Source organism: Microtus ochrogaster, linkage group LG9 (assembly GCF_000317375.1).
Source record: "Microtus ochrogaster isolate Prairie Vole_2 linkage group LG9, MicOch1.0, whole genome shotgun sequence".
NCBI lineage: Eukaryota > Metazoa > Chordata > Mammalia > Rodentia > Cricetidae > Microtus > Microtus ochrogaster.
In genome coordinates, this window is record NC_022034.1 from 28,222,781 (window position 1) to 28,240,872 (window position 18,092).

Genomic DNA, 18,092 nt, shown 5'->3' on the forward strand with positions numbered 1-18,092 from the left:
GCTATGGCACAGATGTGGAGGTCAGAGGGCAGTGTTTGTGCACTGAGTCAGTTCTCTCCATGTGGTTCTGAGGGTCACTTTGGCAGCAAGTGCCTTTACCCATTGAGTACTTGTTAGCCCATGCAGTTTTGATTACATAAACCAGAAAGTGTGATGCCTCCAACTTTTTCTGTTTTCAGAATTGTTTTAGCTATTTCAAAGTCTTTTGTGATTCCCTAAGAATTTTAAGATTAGAGCCAGTTATTGTTTCCCCATTCTTTTACATCATAGATTGACTTACAATGATTTTTGCATATCATTCCCAGTTCATTTCTCATTGTATTCTGGATTATCCTTACCAAGGTAAAGTATTGTTCATATTTATCTCAGCTAAGTCAGAATCAGGTGATGTTCAGATTCATGAGTCTCTGCTGTATTTCATATGTAGTAAGTCTAGGCCAGTAGTTCTCCACTCTGACCATACCCTAGTGCTCCTTTAAAATGCTGATGGTTAAGAGTCTGCCTGTGGTAGTTGGGATGAGAAACGACCCCATCCCCATGAGCATTTGAGCACTTTACCAAATAACGAGTTTATCTGGGTTTAGGTTTTGAGAGGGCTTAGGGTTGGTATCCTTTGGGGTAGATTTAGGTGGTGCAGGCTTGATGGAGGAGGTTTGTCATTTGGAGTGAACTTTGAGATTAAAGCGTCAAGCCCCTTCCAGTTGGTTGTCTCTGCTCTGTACTTGTGGTTCAAGATGTGAGCTCTCTTTGACTGTGCATAGTGGCACGTGCCTTTAATCCAGCACCCCAGAGCCAGAGGCGGACAGATCTCTGTGAGCCTGGTCTACACAGGGAGAGAGAGAGGTGAACTCTCAGATTTCTGCTCCTGCCACTCTATTTGATGCCAAGCCTTCCTGCCATGATGGACTCAGTAGCCCTCTCAAACCCTAAGCCCACATAAACTCATTATCCCCTAAGTTGCTTTCAGCCATTGTGTTATGGCAGCAGTGGAGAAGTGAGCACTACCCTACCCTGGGCCATTGGAGTATGATTCTAGGTGGTCATCACTTTTAGGTATGATTTTTAGAAGTTGGAAAGATACATATTAAATAAAAATTTTAAAGTTTTTTACTCAGACTAAAATGTACAAAAAAAGTTAGAATAGTAAGTAACTGGCATGTTAATTAGTAGGTGTGCTCCCCCGTAAGTCTGTAGAATTCTGTGCTTGTTTGTAAACATGTACGTGACTTTTTTTTTATAGTGGATTATTATACACTTCTGTTTAAAGTTGTCCCTCAAAAGCCTTCCATGTTCTCACGAATGTATGTTCTTGGCAGTTCACAAGTGAAGAGTAAGAACAAAGTGGGAAGAGTGTATGGAATTACTTGGTTTATGCATTAAACTAGTTTAAATAACTCTTTGCTGTCCTTTTTGGAAATTATACCATAAAGGATACTTGCTTAAAATAATGAGGAATTGTATCATTGGAAGGCCATGTCCTTAGTTTTTAAAAAAGAAGAAAGAAAGAAAGAAAGAAAGAAAGAAAGAAAGAAAGAAAGAAAGAAAGAAAGAAAGAAACTAAATACTTTGGCCTAGTCACAATCTCCATTTCAAAGGGTCTTCAGACTAAAAGCTTATTCTTCACTTAAGTGACTTCTCTCCAGGCATATTTAGGAGTTCATCTAGGTTATAAACCATATCGCTGGTTATTCTTGCTGTTCCAGATGGGGTAAAACAAGCATCGGGAACCCTGGAGGGAGAGGTAATGGCTCAGCCCTTGGGCTTATCCTTTATCTCTAGTGCAGATATTTGAAGAAATGTAACTGCTGAACGAGAGCCTGGAGTGGGGCGTCCACTTACATCTCTGAGGAGTGACTGAATAGACTGTGGTCTCTCGAGTGTACTTTTGATGTTGTTGCCAGTCTGTTTCAAATGTACACGTGACACTGTCTGAAGAAATACTAGAAACACCTGGTAAACATTTTTCTGCTATCTATTGTTAAGCTATATTCAGTTGATTGCATTTTAAAGCTTAGTTTTTCTGCTTGGTATCAGTGATAATCAGGTTACATATAGGGTGTGTGTGAGCTGCTGACTTCAGTAGGTGAGCCTGTGTAAGTGTGTAAGACAGTAATGGGAGCTTACTGTGCTTAGACTTGAAGGGAATGCTTGTTTAGACTTCTATCCTGTGGTTTCCAAAGTTTGTCCTGTTGCTGTCCATTTGGAGCCCTGATGATCTTATCCATGTAATTAATAATACAGTTGGGGGGGAGGGTCTCTCTCAGTAGCAAATTAAAAGTACAGGGCACACGATCTTCCATAACATTGACACAGCTTTGTTTCTGGTGTTGTGTGAAGTGCATTACCAGCAAGACAGTGCTGTACAGTTTTCTTCTGGCTTTTGTTCTTGTTCTTTTCTAGACTTCTTTTGGTCCGGGAGACAGGTCAAATGTAGCCCAGACTGATCTCAAACTTGCTATATATCCAAGAATCACCTTGAACTCCTCATCCTCCTGCCTCTCCTTCCCACACACTGGGATTGTAGGCTGCACCATCATGCCCTACTCTTCTAGTTTTCTGTGTTCTGTGGTTTTGTAAGCTAGTCCATCTTTTTCATGAGCAAGAGGAGTTCAACTTACAAATGAGTAGGTGAGAAAACAGAAACCTACTCATTACCCTGAATTTTATCTAGGACAGAGACAGATACCTATGCCTTCTTTCTGCCAACTTGACACTAAGGCCTCTTTATGTACCTACCGTGTGCTGAATGAACAGATTGTGAACATAAAGTGTGTTTATTCACATAGTGTCTCTCAGGGAATGGCCCATTTCTGCAGTAAAAACTAGTCTCTTAGTGGTTAAAGTCAGACACATGGATTTGGTAGTATAACTAATTAGTGAAATAAATGTATGTTTAGCATGCAAAGACCTGTTTTCAGTCCTAAGTACTATTTAAAAAAAAAATCTTTAGGCAAATTTACCCATATATGTGGTTTTCCCAAGAAGCAGAATTAATTCATTTTGTTCTCTGGTAGTTTTGTAAGTCTTGAACAACATAAAGAACAGGTTTTAGAGGATAGGGACAGATGCTTGAAAGAGAAGAAGGGACTGGGTGGGCAGCAGCGTGGTTTAGTTTGTACCTAGATATCAATCCGCAGAAGAAAAAAAAGACAGAGGTTGGTGGATCGGGGAAGGAGTCTAAAAGTTACTTCATTGGAGAAATCGGGCAAGGAAGAGACTGTACCTTAAAGTGAAGCAGGTGTGCTTTGAACACATCTGCAGTGGAGCCCTCAGACAGCATTAGTATCCTTGCCAAAATGCCTGACATGGAACTAGTCATGGTGGAGCAAAGCCAAATGCTAGTACTAAGGAGGGCTGGAGAGACAGTTAAGAATGTATACTGCTCTGGCAGAGGACCTGCATTTGGATCTCAGCACCCATATCAGGGCAGCTTAGAACCATCTGCAATTCAAACTCCATGGCCTCCATCTCCTTCTGACCTCTGCAGGCACCTTCATACATGTTCATATACATACACATGCATACACACAGACATACATTAAATTAAGAGGTTTTTTTAATCTTAAAAAATATTGCCGGGTGGTGGTGGCACACGCCTTTAATCCCAGCACTCGGGAGGCAGAGGCAGGCGGATCTCTGTGAGTTCGAGACCAGCCTGGTCTACAGAGCTAGTTCCAGGACAGGCTCCAAAGCCACAGAGAAACCCTGTCTCGAAAAAACCAAAAAAAAAAAAAAATTGGACTGAGCATGATGACATATACATTTAATCCCAGCATTTGGGAGGCAGGGGCAGGCAGATCTCAGTGAGTTAGGCCAGCCTGGTCTACAAAGTGAGTCCCAGGACAGCTAGGGTTGTTACACAGAGAAACCCTGTCTTGAAGAACCTATTTTCCCAGCCACTGAGTTACATTACATCCTTCCCAGAAGTCTCCTATTTAGAGACACATTGGGACTGAGGCAATGGCCCTGTGGGTAAAGGGTTTGTTGTAGAGCATACGGATCCAAGATCAGGTTCCAGCACTGAGTGGGCAGGAACAGTCAGATCTTGGAGGTTTTCTAGCTGGCTGGTCTAGGCAATCAGCTATCTCCAGGCTTCAGTGGAAGACCCTGTCTCAGTAAATAGGATGGAAGCAGGTAACCAAAGCTGACCTCTGGCCTCCACTTGCCAGATGAGTGACACAAAGGTGCGTTGCTTGTCTCTGCCACTGACTTGCAGAGAAAAGAACTGAGTGCTTAGAAACCATGGGGGTTCCTTGGGTAATAGAAAGGTCTATTACCTAATACATCAAGACAGAATCTGTTAAAAAAAATTAAAAAAAAGTGGCTACCTCTCAGTAAAGGAAGGTCGTATGTAAACAGGCAGATTTATTCCTAAATCATTGTGTTGACATGCACATTTTTAGGCAAATATAACCTGTCTTTATTTTTAAAAAAAAACATAATTGCATTTCTATTTACTCTGTACACATGCATGTGTGCATGCCCATGTGCAGTCACATATGACGTGTCACAAATGTGGAGATCAGGTGACAGCCTGTGGGTTCTCTCTTCATCATATGGGCCTCAGGGATCATCACCAGGTCCCTGGGCTTGGCTGGCAGTGGGCGCCCTACGTGCTGAGCTGTCTTGTTGATCTGTCTTTTTTGTTTTGTTTTATCTAATACTTTATAATTGGACATATTAAGGGCAGGTCATACAGGTGTGTGGTATGCACCAGTAATCTTAGCTCTCAGGAGGCTACTGCAAGAATAGCAGAATTCAGGGCCAGGCCAGGGTGTCAGTGTGGTTTGAGGCTAGCCTAGGCTATGCAGTGAACATCTGTCTCAACAAAAAAATTTTACATAATGAAATAGCATTAATGGAATATGACGTTTGGATATGTGTTAGTACACAGTCTTTAAATCAGTTTAAACAGAGTTCTAGCACCTTTTTTTTTTCCTGACAAAAACATTAAAAATAGTTGTGTAGCTCTTTGAAGTATTGGAATTTGTCATCTAGTCACCCTGCTGGGACAGCACGGCAGGACTTCCTGCTCCTTCCTGGCTGTCCCTGTGGACAGAGCAGCCTTTCCCACCCTTCTTCTGATGAGATGTCTTTACCAAACATCAGGATTATTTTCATTCACAACCACACCAGAGCTTCCAGCTTTCCTTTAGAGGCACTTTAATCTCACCCTAGGAAATCCAGGTAATTAAGATTCACACCTGTAACTAAGAGCATACACGCTCTTTGAGAAGACTGGAGTTGGGTTCCCAGCACCCACATTGGGAACCTCATAACAGCATGTAACTCTAGCACTAAGAAATCCAGTACCTCTGGGGACACACACAAAAGGAAATCTTAAAAAACAAAACAAAACAAAAATCCCAAGACTAGGGAGCAGGGAGGGATGAGAGAGCTCTGAGGGGAAGACCTCAGGCTACATACTGAGCGTCTGCCACAGTTGTCATCATCTGACCAAATTGCTTGTTAGGTTTTGGCTGTTGTTGTTGTTTCCCTTCTTAAATTTTTTTGGTGTGTGAGTAGTTTGGTGGGAGGTAAAGGGGAGGCAGGAAGCACTGGGATCAGTCCCAGGCCTTGAACATACTAGGCAAGGCTCCATCAGTGAACTAAAGTCCAGTCCTTGTAGTGTTTTAAGCACACAGATTGAGAGTTTTATATTACTGCTGGCTATATTCTTGGTGGCTCATAGTTTCATGAGGGCCAGGACTGCATTTGAGTCATCGCTTTACATTCCATGGTTAACGCTGTAGTTATGGATGCTTGGTAAACAACAGATGCGTCTTCCAAAACTGGGAGGCAGGAGAGTATCCAGCTTCAGGCCATTTATAAGCATTAAACAATTTGAAAGTGATCTAACAAGAGTTTGCAAACAAGCAAGGCGTGGTGGAGCATACCTTTAATCTTAGCACTGGGCAGAGGCAGGCAAATCTTTTGTGAATTTGCCTGGTCCACAAACTGATTTCCAGGACAGCCAAAGATACAAAGAGAAAACCCATCTCAAAAAAAAACCAAAACAAATAACAAAAAAAGTTTTTAATCAAATAGCGATAGCTCAGTGCTTCATACAAAAACATTGCAGTTATCTTTTTTCTTTTGATTAAGTAAGTTAAAGTGATCTTCTAGTGATCAAGACTTTTTTTTAGATTTATGTGTATGGTTGTTTTTGCCTGTGTGTGTGCACGTGCGTGTGTGTACATTGTATGTGGGCCTTTTGTCCGCATCAGTCAGAAGACTTTAGTTCCCTGGAACTGGAGTTACAGAATTCTGTGAGCCACCATGTAGGATCTGTGGGCCAAATCTAGGTCCTCTGGAAGAGGAACCAGTGCTCCCAAATATTGAGCCATCTCTCCAGCCCCAGAAAAAGTTGATTTTGAGACATGCAGCACAGGCCAGCCTCAAACTTTCTATGTCGCTGAGGGAAACTTTGAATTTCTGATCCTCCTGCCTCAACTTCTCTAATTCTGGGATTGCTAGATGCCAGCACACTTAATTAGGAAAAACCTTACATGAGCTCAGGGTGCTAAGTGTAGTGGGAAAGAAATAATTGAATTGTTTTTAGAGTGCTAGAGGATCTTGTGTATGGGGCAAGTACTCTCCCATCACTGGTTACACCCTAGCCAGAGTTCCTGCGAGACTTTGTCAGAACTCCAGAGTTGCACTTGTACAAGAAAATTAGAGCCAGCTGAGTAAACCTAAAAGATCCTTTCCCAAATATATAAACTACTGGCTAATAGAGAAGGGAAGAACCTTTCCCCTCGTTCCTCACTCAATTAGAGAGAATCAGATATAATCATGATTGTGTCAAAAGTTCAAAAGGGAAAATGGAAGGGAAAGTGAGCTGAGTTGGCACTCTTCCCTCAACATTGTACCTGTAAGCGTGATATGTTGTTTCAGAGATTAACTTTATAGACTTCCGTACCCAGAAGTATGAAAATTCTTGGGGACCTCTTTTCACAGGCTTGATCTTAACATACTGAATAAAGAGAGCAGTTAATCCCTTTTGTAAAGTAATTTGAGAGGAGGGAATTCAGAATGTAAAATCTCACCTGCAGAAAGCTCTCAGCCCTGTAAGACCTCTCTGTCTTAGACACTTACAAAGACTTAATATTTTAATGCGGAAGGTGAACCTGGTTAAAAAGCCAATGGGTGAAATTAGAGAGAAATAATCCAATGCTTTCTTTCTGGGAATTATCATCCTGCTCTCCAGGGGACCTGAGTTTTTTCCTTCTGAGGAATGAGAATGCTCCTCTGTATAGCAAGCCAGCGTCTCTAAATACAAGTTTGACTTTTAGTATAATAAGAGTCTTGTTAGGTGCAATTTTGCTCCTAGTCATTAATACAATGAACAAATGTTGTGGTTACCTGGGAAAGAAAACTCAAGTGCTTTTAAACCTCTTGTGAGATTTGGTTTCATGCGTGAAACCTATACACTGTTATTCCTAATAGCGTCTGTAGAAGGCTCCATGCTCTAAGGTATACAACTTAGAAGTTAATACACTTTGGAAAAAATTGACACCACTACAAAATGAACTTAAGGTCCTGAAGAGAAAGCCTTTCTTCTGCTGAATGACAGCTGTTCACTGGTGGCATCAAGGTTAGCAGACGAGAAGAGTTTTCTTAGCAGGGAGATACTACAGCATGATGCCTTGTCTACAAGTCAGGAAGTCTTTCCAACAGTTTACAGTTCCCCAAGTGCAAATACTGAGTTAGGAACAAAATTCACCCAAGAGTGTGGGTAGTATTAGGTGGACTTTTGATAGAGCTTGGCATTCGCTATATTAAATGGTTTCTGAACTCTACAGACATCTCTGTGGATGTCGGGCATCTCTGTGCATCCTGGGCTGATCTTGCACTTGACAATCCTGCTTTGCCTCCTGAATACAAGGATTGCAATTCTTACGTACATATTAAAAATACTTTCTTTTGCTAACTTTTTAAATCATAAATCATTTTAATGGATTAGTAGCTTTTTCTTTCTCTCCTAGGGCTTGAACCCAGGGTCTTAGCTTTCCAGTTAAGCCCTCTACCACTGAGCTGTACCCCAGCTAATTTTTGTTTGTTTTTAACATTTGCTCATCTATGTGTGCTTAATATGCACAGCGTGCCCAGTAGCCCTGTGGAAGACAGGACAGCTCGCAGTAGCTAGTTCTCATCTCTGCCTTGAGTTTCAGGGACTGAATTTGGGCTTGGTAGAAAGTGCACCTTTACTTGCCCATGACCCTGGATCAGACATAGTGCCACACCCCTTTAATCCCAGTGCTCTTGGGAAGCAGAGAGACAGATATCTGTGAAGTCTACGTAGTGAATTCCAGGATAGCCAGGGCTACATAGAAAGGCCTTGTATCAACTTCACCTCACACCTAGCCACTCCCTCAAAAAGAGTTGGCAAAAATAGCAACAAGTAGCCTTCAAAACTTAGGTTAGGCAGTTCGAAACTTATGTTACGTTATGACTAACCTCAGCATAGTAGGCATCATTCTTTTTGTTGTTTGTTTTGTTTTTCAGGACAGGGTTTCTCCATGTAGAACTCTGGAGACTGTCCTGGAACTTACTATGTAGAGCAGGCAGGTCTTGAACTCACAGAGATCTGCTTCACAAATAAAAGTGATAGCCATTCACTTCTCAAGCCTGATGACATGAATTCATTTCCCAGAACTCATGCTAAAAAGCTGGATGACATAGTGGCAGGCCTGGTGGAGCCATAAGAATCACTCAAAACTTTCAGGCCGGATAGTCAGGAACACACAGCTTAGAAGCTAAAACAAGAAACCTATCTTAAACCACGATAGAAGGAAAGAACTGAGTGTTGGCTTCAGAACCTCATGCTCTACACATGCAAGGCACATGAGTTTCAAGGGAGGCAACGACAAAAAAGGAAGGCTGTGTTTTGGACTGGAGATGTGGCTCTGCCCAGTGTGCAAAGCTGTGGGCTCATTCCCGGTACTGCAGAAAGAAGCGTTAATGCCCTGCCAGGGTAGGACAGTAGCAAGGTCAAGGCCTACCTGGACGGCACAGTGAGTGGTGATCACCTAGTGGAGCCTGTCTCCAAATGAACTGTGAAAGGAGGGCTGGAGACAGTCAGTGGTAATGAGCTTGGTTACCTTATAAGAACCGTAAAGCTACTATGCTTGTTATTATTCATGTGACAGACATCGTCTTCCCTCTTGAAAATGCCTTAATGTGCTTCAACTTAGGAGTGACTGTTTTGGTTTCAGACAAATCTTCCTATCTTCAAGCTGAAGGAATCTACTGTTAGAAGAAGATACAGTGACTTTGAGTGGCTTCGAAGTGAACTAGAAAGAGAGAGCAAGGTAAGAATATTTATAATGTAGCTGTTCTTTTACTTACAGTGTTAAAGCAGAACATGCCAGTTCTAACTTACGTCTCCAGACTGCATCTGAAATGGGTGAAAGCCAGAGTAGGACTTGTCAATGGGTCCATCTCAGGCTGTACCCTGAGTAGAGAATCATCATCCTCTTGGTCCCAGCTCTTTCTTCTCTGCTCAGTAGTGCAGTTAAACCTTTGCTGAGTGACACTTCTCAGTCCTCTGTGCTGTTCCTGCCTTCCTCTTCCTCTGTCAATATATTTTCCACTTTTGTTTGACTCATAGTCACCATTTTTATTATCCCACATGTATGTAGAAGATTCATAAAGTGTTTATCTTACTGTATGATACATCAGTATTCTTTAGATGTACTTGGCAGTGGGTATCAGGGACTGACATACATGTGTGTGTGCTCATGAAGGCCAGAGTTGGCTTGGCTTTAGATGCCTTCCTCTATCACTTTCCACCCTACTTTTAAGGCATGGTCTCTCCCTGAACCTGCAGTTTGACAGGTTCAGCTAGGCTGGCTGGCTAGCAGCCTCCTAGACCCACTTCCTCCATCCCCATGTTCTGGCATTGTGGGCACTAGGGATCTAAGCGCAGGTTCTCGGGCTACACCTCAGCCCCCAGATCAGGTAAACATTTGTTTATTTTTTGAAGCAGAGTAACCCAGAATGGCCTCTGGGTAGCTAAGGATGACACTGACCTCTTGATCTGTCTCACTTCCTGAATGCTGGAATACAGCCATATGTCACATACCTAGGTACATGTGCAGTCGGGATCAAGCAGGGCATGTGTATGTGAGAGGAGCACTCTACAACTGAGCTACCTCCCATGCCTAAATTTTACCTGATGAGCACGATTCACCAGTGCACTGCTGCCTGTATTTTGAAAGACACCATTGTCTATTTTGCTAAGAAAATTTTAAGATTATTTTATTACTAGAATGTAGTAGAATGAAGTTGACTAAAGTAGATGAAAGCTCAGTAAAATAAAAATGGAAGGAAATAAAGAAAAATCCTAAAACTGGAAGAGCGAGGTAGGAAGCAGACCCAAGGATGTCTGATGTGCAGTACACATCTGAAGACTGATGAGTCCATAACCGATGGAGACTCGCCCTGTTCTGGGAGTTGCAGATGTAACGCTGAATAAATTAAGATTCAAATTTACTATCATCAATCACCCTTTTAAGAGAAACTTACTAGGCACGTGTTTAATCCCAGCACTCAGGTAGCAGAGGTGGAATTATTGAAAGTTCCAGACCAGCCAGAGCAACATGGCATGACCATTTCCAGAAAAAAAGCATAGAAGAAGGGGGAAAGGGAAAGAAAGAGTAAAGAATAAGAAAAAAAATCCGATGTCTGTGGCTAATAATGACCAGTTTCTCCCCAGCTCCTCTTCACCTCTCCCTGAGCAATCATTAGTGTTCTTTATGACCTTGCCTGTATAATGGAAGCACAGGATACCTGATGTTTTTGTATGTAGCTTCTCACTTTGCATGTTTTCAAGGTCTTATCTCATTATAACACATATCATACTTGTAAAAAAGATTTTATTTTACATGTATTTTATTTTGCCTGCATGTATATACTTATCTGGCACTCAGAAGGTCAACTCCCCTGAACTGGAGTTACAGATGGTTGTGAGCTGCTATATAGGTGGTGGGAACAGAGCCTGGATCCCCCTCAAGAGCTGCAAGTGCTTTTAGCTGCTGAGCCATCTTTCCAGCCCCTTTATTTTATTTTTATTGCAAAATCGTAGCCTATTGTATAGAAATACATTAGTATTTCTTATTAGTCCAGTAGTTTTAAAAGTACTTACAGTGTTCTTTCTAAAGGACCTTACTCAAGGTCCCTTGTTGTGTGTCTGCTCCGCAGTCTGTCTGTAGGCTGTTTTACTTTGCACTTACGGACTAGTTAAGCATCTTGAGGGTCCAGGGAAGTTTTACTCTCATCATTGCTAAGAGCATTGCATGTGGGTTATTCTGTTATAAAGTAAGGCCTGAGGTAGAAACTTAAGTGTCATTCAGTATCTGTATTTGTTTTCAACTATGTGTGTGTGTGTGTGTGTGTGTGTGTGTGTGTACATACACATATGCCAGACCACCTCCTTTTTACCCACATGCACAAATATATTCTTGGATTCACAGATTTTAACTTAAGAAGTATTTGTTTGTTACTTCCAGACAGGGTCTCATGTAGCCCAGGCTTGCCTCAAACTCACTATGTAACCGAAGATACCCCTGAGGTCTTTTCCTCTTTCCTCTACATGCGCCCCATTACTCTTGGCTATAAATTGATAAGAGTTCTGATTAGCTGAGGATGTGTAGCTCTGTTGGTTGAGTGCTTGCCTAGGATGCACAAGGCCCCGATCTAGCCCAGTTCCCAGCAGTGCACAGACCCAGTGTAGTGGCACATGCAGGTCATCCCAGCACAGGAGGACCAGAAGTGGAGGTCATCCTCAGGACATAGTGAAATTGGATGTCATCCTAGGCTACACGAGACCCTGTCTCAAAAAAGAGGACAGAATAGAAATTCTAATTGCATCTTTTCTTTCTTTTTTGGGGGGGAGGGGAGGAGATGGGTTCGAGACAGGGTTTCTCTGTAGCTTTGGAGCCTGTTCAGGAACTAGCTCTTGTAGACCAGGCTGGCCTCGAACTCATAGAAATCTGCCTGCCTCTGCCTCCCAAGTGCTGGGTTTAAAGGCGTGTGCCACCACCGCCCAGCCTAATTGCATCTTTTCATACAATTTAAACAAAAACTGTTGGCTGTAATGCTGGTGAGATGCTCAGCAGGCAAAGGCACTTGCTGATGACCTGAGGTCAACCTCAGAAACTCAGGAAGAAAAGAACTGTCTTCCACAAGCTGTCCTCCTGAACCTGGTGGACCTCACTCCTGCAGGCAAGATCATTATGTAGCCCTCGCTGGCCTGGAACTCGCTGAGATCCTTTGCCTCCAGGTGCTGGGATTAAAAGCATGTACCACATAACCATGGGTTTATTTATAAATTTTCCTTTTTTAAAAAAATTTATTTTCTGTACATTGGTGTTTTGTCTTGGTTGTCAGATCCCCTGGAATTGGAGTTTACAGACAGTTATGAGCTGCCATGCAGATGCTGGGACTTGAACCTGGGTCCTCTGGAAGAGCAGTCAGTGCTCTTAACCACAGATCCATCTTTCACCCCCATAAATTTTTCGTTTTATAAAATGTTACATTTATTCACTGTGTGTGTATGTCTGTCCGTGTCCCTGTCCATGTTCATCCAGCCACCAAAATAAATGTGTGTGGGCACATGGATGCCACACTGGGTCCCGAGGTAGGTAAGCTCAGGTGGGCGGGCTTGCCACCTCACTCCCTTACTGAGCGTCTCCTGGGTCGTCATCAGGAACTCACTCTGTTGATGTTGTTTTAGGTTGTAGTTCCCCCACTCCCTGGGAAAGCGTTTTTGCGGCAGCTTCCTTTTAGAGGAGACGATGGAATATTTGATGACAATTTCATCGAGGAAAGGAAGCAAGGGCTGGAACAGTTTATAAACAAGTAAGTACTGCTGTTCCTCGAGGAGTGAGAATGGTGCCGAGAGACTTTGATGATACTAGTCATTATTGCAGTATTTTATTTTGTGTGTTGGATATTTTGCCTGCATGTGTGTCTGTTCCCAATACAAACTGGGAATCAAACTCAGGTCCTATACAAGAGCAACCAGTGCTCTAACTGCTGAGCTAGCTCTTCAGCCCTGACTACTTGTCATTTAAATGTTAAGTTTAATCCATGTTGCCTTTCCTTGGGCCATTTCCTGGCTTTTAGTATGAAGTGGAAGATCTCCACGTTGAATACCATGCGGTAAATGCTGACACTCTTGAGTGGCTGAAGTGAGGGTTTTGTTGACCTGTGTTTTATATTTGTTGTTCTTGGACAATTTATGCAAATTACATTTAAAATTGCATCATTCAGGCAATAGTTTTACTCGTGATTCGGATTTAAGGTATATTCTCATGTGAATAATAAAATGTACAGTACATTTGCAATCATTTTGTTTGATTGCAGGTAGCATTATTACCAGCATGTTTTATGTAAAAGTGTACATTAAAAGTTTTTTCATGACAAAATGTTTTTTGAAAAAAAAGTAAGAAAATTTAGAATTGTTTGTCTTTTAGTAACCATTGATAAGCTCAAACCAATATTCTTTTCTTGTTTTTTGTTGTTTTTGTTGTTGTTTTTATTTGAGACAGCGTCTGCCTGTATAGTCCTGTCTGTCCTGGAACTAGCTCTGTAGACCAGGCTGACCTCGAACTCAGAGATCTGCCTGCCTCTGCTTCCTAGCACTGGGATTAAAGGCATGTGTTACCACGCCTGACTATTTTTTGTTATGTGACGCAGCACTTAAGAAGCTATAAACGGAAGTGTTGTAAGGCCAAGCCCCACTGGGGCTGCAGGGAGAAGGAGGAAGGAGGTTGTCCCTGACCTGAGCTGAGGCAGTCCTCCAGTCCTCCTCTGAGTAGTGAGACTGCGTGCGTACCACTGCGCCCACTGTGGTTATGTGCCCATGTTAGGTTCTACAGGATTAGCCAGATCTTAGCACATGCAGCCATATGAGCACACACATTGATTTTAACTAATGATTTGGTATCTATGAGCCATGTACAGAAGTTACCTACTGTAGGACGCAGGTCTCACTGTGTAGCCTAGGCTGCATACAGTGTCTCACCATGTAGCCTAGACTGTATACAAGGTCTCACCATGTAACCTAGGCTGTATACAGGGTCTCACCATGTAGCCTAGGCTGTATACAGGGTCTCACCATGTAACCTAGGCTGCATACAGGGTCTCACCATGTAGCCTAGACTGTATACAAGGTCTCACCGTGTACTAGGCTGTATACAAGGTCTCACCGTGTAGCCTAGGCTGTATACAAGGTCTCACCATGTAGCCTAGGCTGTGTACAAGGTCTCACCGCGTAGCCTAGGCTGTGTACAGGGTCTCACTATGTAGCCTAGGCTGTATACAAGGTCTTACCGCATAGCCTAGGCTGTATACAGGGTCTCACAGTGTAGCCCAGGTTGTACATGAGATATCACTGTAAGCCCAGGCTGTACACGAGGTCTCACAGTGTAATCTAGACTGGCCTTGAGCTCTCCACAAGGTGCTGAGATGACAGGAATTCACCATCACATCTCTGCACTTCCATTTTTGTGAACATGCTCTTTGAGAAGGCACAGCTAAACTTGGACTGAATATAAGTCAGATCATCAGTTACAGAGGAGAACTTAGAGGTGGGAAAGGGAAGAAGAGGAGAAAAAGCAAAGGACCTACATGGTTCTGTTTGTTTCTTAGTGTTAGTTTACCATTGAGCTTTTTGTATTTCTAATTCAAAACCTATACTCCATTTTATTGTTTTATCTCTTTATATTTGCTCAAGCTAGCCTCAGACTCAGGGCCTCCTCTCTCAGTCTCCCCTATATACTGGGATTAAAGGTGTGGGCTAACATGCTGGTTTAGATTCTGTGTCTTTAAAATAGATCCTTAAAATCCAGTGAACTATTCATGTGTAACAATAAAATTTCAGTTTCTTGCCGGGCGATGGTGGTGCATGCCTTTAATCCCAGCACTCGGGAGGCAGAGGCAGGCGGATCTCTGTGAGTTCGAGACCAGCCTGGTCTACAGAGCGAGTTCCAGGACAGGCTCCAAAGCCACAGAGAAACCCTGTCTCGAAAAACCAAAAAAAAAAAAAAAAAAAAAAAATTTCAGTTTCTTAGGCATGTACCACCTAGTTGAGAAGCCAAGTGGATGTTCCAGAAACATTACAAAGTTTTAAAAGTTACTTTATTTTTCTGTTGTTGAGTTTACTTGAGTATTTGTATATTGCCAACTCAGTGTATATGTGAAGGTTAGAAGTAATTTGCAGAATCATTGTTTTCCTTCTACCATGTGGTCTTCCGGGGATTGAATTCAGGTCATCAGGCTTGGCCAAAGGCACCTTTGCCTGTCGCACTATCTTACCATCTCGAAAATGTCTTTAAATCACTTTGTGGACCAAAGGAAAAGACCAGTATTTGATAGCATAGCTTTATGGGTAGTTCGTAATAATGCTTAGAAATTTTGCATATTTCCTAACCTTAAAATGTGTTTCTTTTGACCCCCCCATACACCATTTTAATAAACACTGGACTAAAAGTTTGTGTTTTTTATTCCCAGGGTCGCTGGTCATCCTCTGGCCCAGAATGAACGTTGTCTTCACATGTTTTTACAGGATGAAATAATAGATAAAAGCTATACTCCATCTAAAATAAGACATGCCTGAGTTTGGAAAGAAGAGGCAAACGAGACCATTAATGATTGCTCCACACCAATGAAGAAGCTGTAACTAACTTAGCATGCTGCACGGGCGCTGCTCTAACACGCCCTGGGTGTTCTAACACTCACAGGCTCCCTTTCATTTTGTTTTGTTTTGGCAGTTGACAAGAAGGTTTTCATTTGCTTTAGTGAAAACTCCCTCGTTGAGCCTCTCTACCTAATAACTCTCCTTGTTGCGTCCGTATACACATTGTAGCCTCACAAGCCCCATAGACCTGCACTGTCCTGACTAAAGTTGCTGTCTTGGTCTTATTTGCAGATTCTGTGTCCTGTTTGCTTCTTGAATCTGATTGGCTAGAATCTTTCTCCTCCCCCTTAATGTGTGATGTCACCACTTGGTCCTAATTTATGTGCAGGAGCACGACACCGTTTGTCTCCGGTGCCGCACATATGAGGTGTACTTTGTGTGCAGAGTGCGTCTTTATTCTGGCCTGTAATCCCCTTCACGTGGAAGATTAATGAGGGAAATCTTTATATTCTGTATAAAAGCAAAATCAAATTTATATACTAAAATCATTTGTCTAAAAATTTAAGTTGTTTTCAAATAAAAGTTGAAATGGATTTCTGGTGTGCACTGATTGCCTGGCCTCCAGAGCCTGTCCTTTCTTCCATGGCTTTGTGCTTTCCTCCCTCACTAAGAGGGATTATATACTAATTATATACTTCTTGTTCCGTAACTCCATTCCTCTTTAAACGGTGGTGATATCAAATGCGCCACCACCTTGTGAATGGGGTATTTTCTTAAACAACAGCAAAGTGAGGCTCAGAGACAACATTCCTCAAGGCTTACTGCTGTTGGGAAGGACTGTTTGAGAAATGCTCTGTAGTCTCGGCTCATTCTTCAAAAGGCCTTTTAAGCGAGGCGGTGTCGTGCCTCCCGATTCTCAGCAGCTGTTCCCGGGCGTCTGGATGGCTTGCTGGGACTTAGCAGACTGCAATGTGTAAAGAAATCACAGCTGCAGCAGAAGGCCGCTTGTTGCTCAAAACACTATTTCACAAATTCATAAAACCAGTTATTTGAACCACTGTGACAAGATGTTATGAAGTGGCCAGGCATGGTGGTGAACACCTAGAATCCCAGAGTTATTCTGGCTACATAGCAAAACTCTCTTTCAATCACAGAAGAAAAGTATGTACCGTGGGGGTCGAGAGATGGCTCTGTGGTTAAGAACTTGCTGCTCTTCCAAAGGACCCTGATCTGGTTCCCAGCACACGTATCCAGCAGCTCACAGCTGCCGGGAATTCCAGCTCTGGGGGATCCAACACCCTCTTCTGACCTCCAAGGACTCACTCACGCATAGCGCCCCAGAGACACATGATTTAAAATAAAAATCAGTTATCTTTTAAAAAGATAAATAAGGTGACTGGGAAGATGGCCCAGTGGGTAAGGACTAGAGTTCCAATCCCAGAACCCATGTGGGTGTGTTGCTGCCTATAATCCCAGCACACAGGAAGTGAAATGCCCCATATATATGTACTTACACATACATGCACATACTATATATATAATATTGGAGGGTAATTAAAGAGGGGACCCTAGCTTTGACTTTGGGTCTCCACATTTCTATACACACATGCTCATTGCACCCATACACAGATTCTAACATATACATGAACACCACAGTTATAAAATAACGTGCAGAATTGATTACCATGAGCCAAGTATTAATGTCAAGGCTGTCAGTGTTTGCTAGACAACATAGAAATATAGAAATAAGGGGCTAATGGCTCATCAGGTAATATGCTTATTGTAAAGCTTGGGGGGGGTCTAAGTTTGATCCTTGGGACTTGCATGGTATAGGAGGAGAGAGCCCACTGCTACCTGCTGGCCTCTGACCACATGTTCACATGGTAGGCTCACGCTTAAGTGCACAGGCAAAATTTAAGGTTAAAAAAATTCAGAATGGAGCCGGGCATGGTGGTACATGTTTTAATCCCAGCACTCAAGCAGAGGCCAGCCTAGCCAGGTGACACCCAGGAAACAAGTAGGGATGTCTTTCACCTCCCCTCCCCTCCCCTCAGTGGGGACATTGTGAGCTGTCACAGCTGAGAAATAGAGTCCTCAGGGGTCATCAGTACAGCAAGCCTGCGATGCATAGGGCAGTCTTCCTCACCAGAAAGAAAGTATGGCTGTCCCCACTCCCTGAAATTCTCAGTTGTGAGCCTCGAAAAGAAGGGGTAATGTGTTTTAGGGTGGTAGTACTGCTTGCTTGTTTCTAGTCTTTCATCTTTTCCTCAGAATAAGCATGCTCTTGAGAAGCCAGAGGGCTTGCTTGTTTTGCTCAAGGCCTTTTCTTTAAGACTCTGTGTGTGTGCGCACGCACACGTGTGTCTGCATGTCAGTGCAGTGCCTGTGGAGGAAGTATGTGTGCGTGTTTCTGCCTGTAAGTGCCGTGTCTATGGAGGATGTATGT

The 18,092-nt window shown here is 42.7% G+C and overlaps 1 protein-coding gene across 1 annotated transcript in view; it reads left to right on the top strand.

Annotated features, from left to right (window-relative positions):
• The window catches only part of Snx3 (sorting nexin 3), a 36,759-nt gene extending 20,520 nt beyond the window's left edge, over nt 1-16,239 (top strand). The window contains exons 2-4 of the mRNA XM_005363576.3: nt 9,219-9,314; nt 12,740-12,864; nt 15,520-16,239. Of these exons, the coding sequence (XP_005363633.1) occupies nt 9,219-9,314; nt 12,740-12,864; nt 15,520-15,625 (327 nt within the window). The 3' untranslated portion in view covers nt 15,626-16,239. The remainder of the gene's footprint in view (nt 1-9,218; nt 9,315-12,739; nt 12,865-15,519) is intronic.
• The last annotated feature ends 1,853 nt before the right edge of the window (nt 16,240-18,092 follow it).